At 36.3% G+C, this 6698-nt stretch overlaps 1 protein-coding gene across 1 annotated transcript; it reads left to right on the top strand.

Moving 5' to 3' along the window:
* The first annotated feature begins 311 nt into the window (after positions 1-311).
* Positions 312-814, top strand: LOC113318792 (histone H4). Its single transcript, XM_026567040.1, has one exon. The coding sequence runs from the start codon at positions 355-357 to the stop codon at positions 664-666; it is 312 nt and encodes a 103-aa protein (XP_026422825.1). The 5' UTR covers positions 312-354; the 3' UTR covers positions 667-814.
* Positions 815-6698: the final 5884 nt, after the last annotated feature.

Genomic DNA, 6698 nt, shown 5'->3' on the forward strand with positions numbered 1-6698 from the left:
TGTGGACGTTCTCAATTCGCAATACAAAACCAACCATTTCTTAATCCAATGAACCAACTCCAGGCAAAACATTAAGCACGGATCGAGCATCAATCTAACGGTCTACAATCTCCTACTTTTTCATAGCAAAGTTATCTTTCTTAATCCGAACAACATTATAATCAACCAATCAAATTCGAGTATTTCTAATCTAACGATCAAAACTAAAAACACAACCTTCATACGGATCGTCTTATAATCTAACAGACATAATCAAACCAAACAAATTATAAATCCTTATTCTCTTCCGAGAATCAAACCCACAAATCAAATCAAAATCAAGCAGAGAAAGAGAGAAATTTGTGTAGAGAGAAAATGTCAGGAAGAGGAAAAGGAGGCAAGGGTTTGGGAAAGGGAGGAGCAAAGAGGCACAGAAAAGTATTGAGAGATAATATCCAGGGAATCACTAAACCAGCAATCAGAAGATTAGCTAGAAGAGGTGGTGTTAAACGTATCAGTGGTTTGATTTATGAAGAGACTCGTGGTGTTCTTAAGATCTTCCTTGAGAATGTGATTCGTGATGCTGTTACTTACACTGAACATGCAAGGAGAAAGACCGTCACTGCAATGGATGTTGTCTATGCTCTCAAGAGACAAGGAAGAACCCTCTATGGATTTGGGGGTTAGGGTTTTCAATTTCAAGTTGCCTGTTCTGTAAAAGAATGTTAAGAATAGGTTTTAATTTGTCCTTTTTGGGTTTCAAATGTACTTGGAGATTAGGAGTGTAATAGTTGAATATCAATTAGAAATTTGAAATCTACCCGTTTCTGACTAATTGCGCTTAATATTTTGTCCTTTTTATTGTTCTCTGCATAATTGCACCCGCTGATTAGCGTTTCTAGTGCAATTTTAATGAGATTGTGCTAACGGTCTCATCTGCTAGAATTTGTGAATCACTAATCACAAATTCTTGGTACATCCTGAGTTAGATCTGTGATAAAATTTTGTTTAGGGAATAATTCTGCTTTTAACTGTTTTGTTGTGTATGCTGTTAGATCTTTGATAACATTAACAAATTGGAGTCACGGAGATCTGGTTGCAGTTGCTGATGAAACAAAGTAGTAATCGATGAACTTCAACTGTTCTGGGCAGCACAGAAAGTAGCCAGTGAGTGCATACTGTGCATTGATACAAAGAGGTAAGTTTGTCCCCTCATGACGGCATCCAGGCTTCATTTTATCTATCAAAATTCAAACTGAAGACATTCATGTTTAATTGCAGATTGTCCAATTGTCTTTTTCTTTCACGGTAATGGAAACCGCACCTCGCCCGAATTGCCATTGGATAGTCATATATTTAACTGATTTTCAATAATGTAAAACACTGATGCATATTTGGGTATTTTCTTTATCTCAAGCAACACATATAGGTTGCCCATAATGCTTGTTATTGAAACTGTGCCACAACTATTGAGCTGATAAGGAACTTAGAGTGACTACTGTGTCGTGTGTCATCTCAGAACTAGGCACTTTCCTCCTGTTCAGATCGTCTTGTTCAAGAGTTTGCATGTCACTGGACCACATCTGTTCTTCTAAGCCAATTCTTGCAAGGCTTTCTTTATTGATTTTTTTTTCTCCATTTTCTTTTTGTTAGGATCCTTGGTTGTTTATTGCAAGCTTGTAGCGGCTTTTTCCTGGCCTCCAGAATCGGGTGCTAGAAGCGTAGAATACACCACAAAGTATCATTCAGAGCTATGCTCTTTTGCTATAATTTGCTACAACTACTCAACATGTACAGTGCATCTGCTCCATTATCTCTGGGGATTGAAACTGCAATTAATGAGATTGAAATTAAAGGGATTCCCCACGAAACCCAAATCCATCATTCCACAATTGCTGAGCATGCCTTGAAATTATAGCAAGGCAATTAATGGAGCAGATGCACTGTACATGTTGATGACCCCAGTAACGATCGATTAGATTGAAACTGCATTGGCTGGTATCTCAAATGAAAGTGCACCAGGCCCAGCTGGGTTTACAAACACATTCTACAAGCATTCGTGGCAAACTGTCGGACCAACTCTTTGTGATATGTATGGAATTTTTTTGATACCGGAGTCTTCCAGCATCAGATTAAGCACAATAACATTACACTAATCCCCAAAATTCACGGCCCGTCTACCCAAATGAATACTGACCAATTAGTCTCTGCAATGTGGCCTACAAGGTCATCGCAGAAATCATAATCAACAGCATTCGTCCTTTGCTCGATCAAATAATTAGTCCCATGCAAAGTGCATTCATCCCAAACAGATCGATCCAGGATAACATATCTGTGTGTACCCACGTCCACTAGATCAAAGCCGTGGCATCCTGCAATTCTTCACACTTATTGCGGAATCAACTCTGACGAGTTATTAGATAAGTCAGCATAAAATAAGGGATTCAATCTTTATCGGTTAGGGTTCCTATCTATAAGTACATGGTTTTAACCAATACAAAGGGATGCGATCAAACCCTAAAAAATCACCTGCAAATACTTGAGACTAACTTGAGCGTCAAAATATTTGTTTTGCAGGTACCCCCAACAGTTTGGAGGAGATCAGCCAACTTCATCATTGTTTACCATCGAGATTGTTTGCGATAAAGATGGATCAATTTTTGCCCAAACAATATCCATTGCTAGCTCAACCAAATCTGGGAAAGCACCGAAAGTGGCGATTAAGTTGGATGTTCATAAAGCATATGACACGCTAGACTGGGAGTTCATTAAACAAGCTCTGCAGGTCTTGGGATTCCCAAGTTGGTTGGTAGAAAGAATGCTTTTTTGTGTATCATCGGTGACATGCAGTCAAGATTAATGGTGCTCTTCGTGGATTCATCAAGTCAAAATGTGGAATACCGTCTGAATCGCGAACCCGAATAAATCCCGATTTATTCTTTAGTGCTAACAGGTGGCGAATCAGAATATTTTAATCGCAAACCCAAATCTGACAAGTAGCACTCATCCAAGAATATCATAGTACCTTTCATACAGAAGTACACGTCGGTCATTTTATCTGGAAAATGGAAAAACACTCATTCCCTCACCTTCAGGGACTGAACCAGGGCCATGCTTACCCTGGCTCCAGGCTCCTTAAAGCCCAGAAATCATGTTATTTTAGAACGATTTATTAGGCCACCTTCTCTATGGTGGGTGTCCTAAAATGTTGAAATGACTAACCTATCCTTAACCTAATTTAATTTAAAACCAACCTAATAACCATCTATATATATATAACTACCACCTCCCACCACCACCACCACCTCCGATTATCACCACCACCGCCGATTACCGCCACCACCACCTCCGATTATCACCACCACCAACCACCGATTACCACCACCACCTCCTCCCACCACCGCCACCACCGCTTATTTAAGAAATGTAACAACATCAATGCAATCACAGTTAAGTTCGGTTACATAATAATTTTGCCATGGGACCACTCCGGAGGTATTTTCCAACAAACCCTTCACTTTAATTTGATTTTGATTGTTTCAATCAAAATAGGGTTTTAATAGGAGTTACAGAGCCATGTTCGATTAGGCCGATTTTTCAAAAAACCCTAGTTTACTAACCGAACTTCTTGAAAATGAAGAACACGAAGAACAGTTCGGTTCTATTGGATTTAAAACTAAGTCACCGAACTCTCTGTTCGGTTGTTTCCAAAAAAATTTAAAACTACAAAGTAACCGAACTCCACCCTTAGAACCGAAAAAAAAATCCAGTCTAACCGAACTGTGTTGTTGTGGCCACTATGTTGAGTTCCAAAATAACCGAACTTAGCCAATAGAGTTCGGTTTGTTCGCAAAAAATTTTAAAACTACAAAGTAACCGAACTCCACCCTTAGAACCGAAAAAAAGAACAAATCCAGTCTAACCGAACTGTGTTCTTGTAGCCACTATGTTGAGTTCCAAAATAACCGAACTTAGCCAATAGAGTTCGGTTTGTTCGCAAAAAATTTTAAAACTACAAAGTAACCAAACTTAGCCAATAAACGCTGGAACTTCACATTTTTTTTGTTTGTTAAGTTCGGTAACTTCACAATTTTATCGCAGAAACCGAACTCAGAGTTCGGTTGGTTAGCTTTAGGTTCAAGTTTGCGAAAGAACCGAACTTTGTAAACTTATATACTCTTATATTACGTAAAGTTCGGTTAGATCAAAAGTTCATGCAGTTTGCGAACCAACCGAACTTTGTACACCAAAGTTCGGTTAGTTGAGAACCAACCGAACATAACGCTGTAACTCCTAGAAATTCTATTATTAGAGAGTTCGGTAACCTGCGTGTTTGGAACAAGTAACCGAAATACACTTTCAGATGAGTTCGATTACTTGTTCATCTCACGGGGCAACCGAACTATAGCTTCAAATGAGTTCAGTTACTTCTTCTTCATATAAAATAACTAAACTACAACTTCAGATGAGTTCGGTTACTTGTTCTTCATATAAAGTAACCGAACTGTTCAAAATCCAGTTGAAATCCGGATCATTTTAAAGATTAACAAATATTCTAGGAGAGGATGGAGATGAAGAATCAGATGGATTTTCATCATTTGAATACTCAAACTTAGTGAATTGGAAAAAAATTTTATTTTCCATGTTTTTCTCCTTCATCTTCTCTAACTCTACTCTCTCAATAATTCTACTCAACTAATAAACCCATCTTTTAATTTAATCTCACTAATTGTTTTTAACTAAATCATTCACTAATCATAACCTAAAATTAATTAAGAGGGTAGATTAGGTATTAAATAAATAACTAGATATGGGGTGACCTAGAATTACTTCTAATGCCTTTACCAAAAATAAAACCATGGTCCCCAAAATATCGTAGAACTTTGGGCACCACTATTTTTTTTGGGGGACCATTTTTTTTTTTTTTGAAAAGATATTTGAAGTAAGACTAAGAGCAATTCCTATGGCAATGAACAAAAAAATTTGTTTATTCAGCCACGTGGATGAACAAACTGTATTCTCCATTATGGTAAATGAACAAATCTGATATTTTTGGGTCCCATAAGTGATTTTATTAATATAAAGAAATAAGAGTTGAGTCCCACTAATGATTTTATTAATATAAACACAAAATTGACTAAAAAGACCAAAATCAACAATTCCTGGGTGAAAAAGACATGTAAAATTTGATACTGTTTAAATGGACAAGAATGTAAAAATAGCCAAGATGTAATCAGTTTCATCCTACCCATTTTGAAATACTTTTTCTTATTTTTAATTTACATCAGGATGCATCCAGTTTCATCCTCGCTCTTTTTTAAGTTTAAGCCAGGATGAATCCAGTTTCATTCTTGCTATTTTTTTGGTGTCCATTTCACCCATACTAATTTTTACTCGTCCATTTGAACCATGTTTTAAAAATATTTGGACAAATGACCCATTTTCCGTAATATAAACTAATAAGAATTGGGTTCCACAGATTATTTAAATAATAAAAAGAAAACCCTAAATATAATAACCGGATTTGGAGAGAGAAGATATGAGGGGCGTTTTTCCTTTTAATGCCATCGTTATTCCCTTTAATGCCAGCGATAATGTTAAAATTGCGCGTCCTTAACACAGACGCGTGCTGGATGTTCCGACTAAATGTTCAAATCAACAAATCTGTTGATTTGAACATCCATTTTCAAGTGTGTTCATTCCATAGTGGGGGAAAAATCATAGGAATTGCTCTAAGTCACCCCTTATATAAATACTAAAATTACCCTTTTGATTAATTTTGTTTAATGATTAGTTAGTGTAATTAATCATTGATTAAGGTTAAATTAATAGATGATTATTTTATAAAATAGGTAGAATTATTGAGTGATTAAAGTAGTAGAACAAGAAGAATATGGAGAAAAAAATATTTTGAGATGGATGAATATGGAGAAAAAACATCCTTATAACAAAAAATTTCAACTAGGTAAACATAGTTCGGTTATATTATGTGAATAACATGTATCCGAACTTTCTGCAAATGCAGTTCGGTTAATAAATCCAAGATACACAGGTAGCCGAACATGAACTCTAATGAGTTTTTGTTCGTTCGGATAGCTGATGAAATATCAAATGTAACCGAACTACTATGCTTGAGCTTACAAAGTTTTTTTCGGTTCGGTCGACTCAACCACGTTGTAACCGAAATTAAACAACATAGTTCAGTAGGTTCGCAAAATCTTTACGAACCAGTCATTAAGCCGAACCCCTAGTTTTCCATGCACTTAAAATCTATAGGTCGGCATGATCGCAACGTTTATAAAAATTTTTCGAACTCTTCGTTCAGTTAACAGAAAAATTGCGACTTAACCGAACTCATTATATACGTTTTCACAGTAAAGTTCGGTTAGGAAATTATTTTTGCGATTTTTCCAAACTCAACATTTGACTACACATAGAAGAGTTCGGTTTTGGAAAAAAGATTGCGACTCAACCGAACTCAGGCGTTCGTTTAGGAACAAAAAAAATTCTTAGCCGAAGTGATCTTCATGTTCTTCATCTTTATAAATTCGGTTGCAAAACTAGGGTTTTTTTCAAAATTATCCTAACCGAACTTACCAATGTAACCTCCATATTAAACCTATTTTGATGACTACTGCTCAAAATCTCAATAAAAAACGAATTAGAAGTAATGGGTTTGTGAGAAAATACTTATGGACGTGTTTTTTTTTATAAAAGAT

The sequence above is a fragment of the Papaver somniferum genome, chromosome 10, assembly GCF_003573695.1.
Source record: "Papaver somniferum cultivar HN1 chromosome 10, ASM357369v1, whole genome shotgun sequence".
NCBI classification, from domain to species: domain Eukaryota; kingdom Viridiplantae; phylum Streptophyta; class Magnoliopsida; order Ranunculales; family Papaveraceae; genus Papaver; species Papaver somniferum.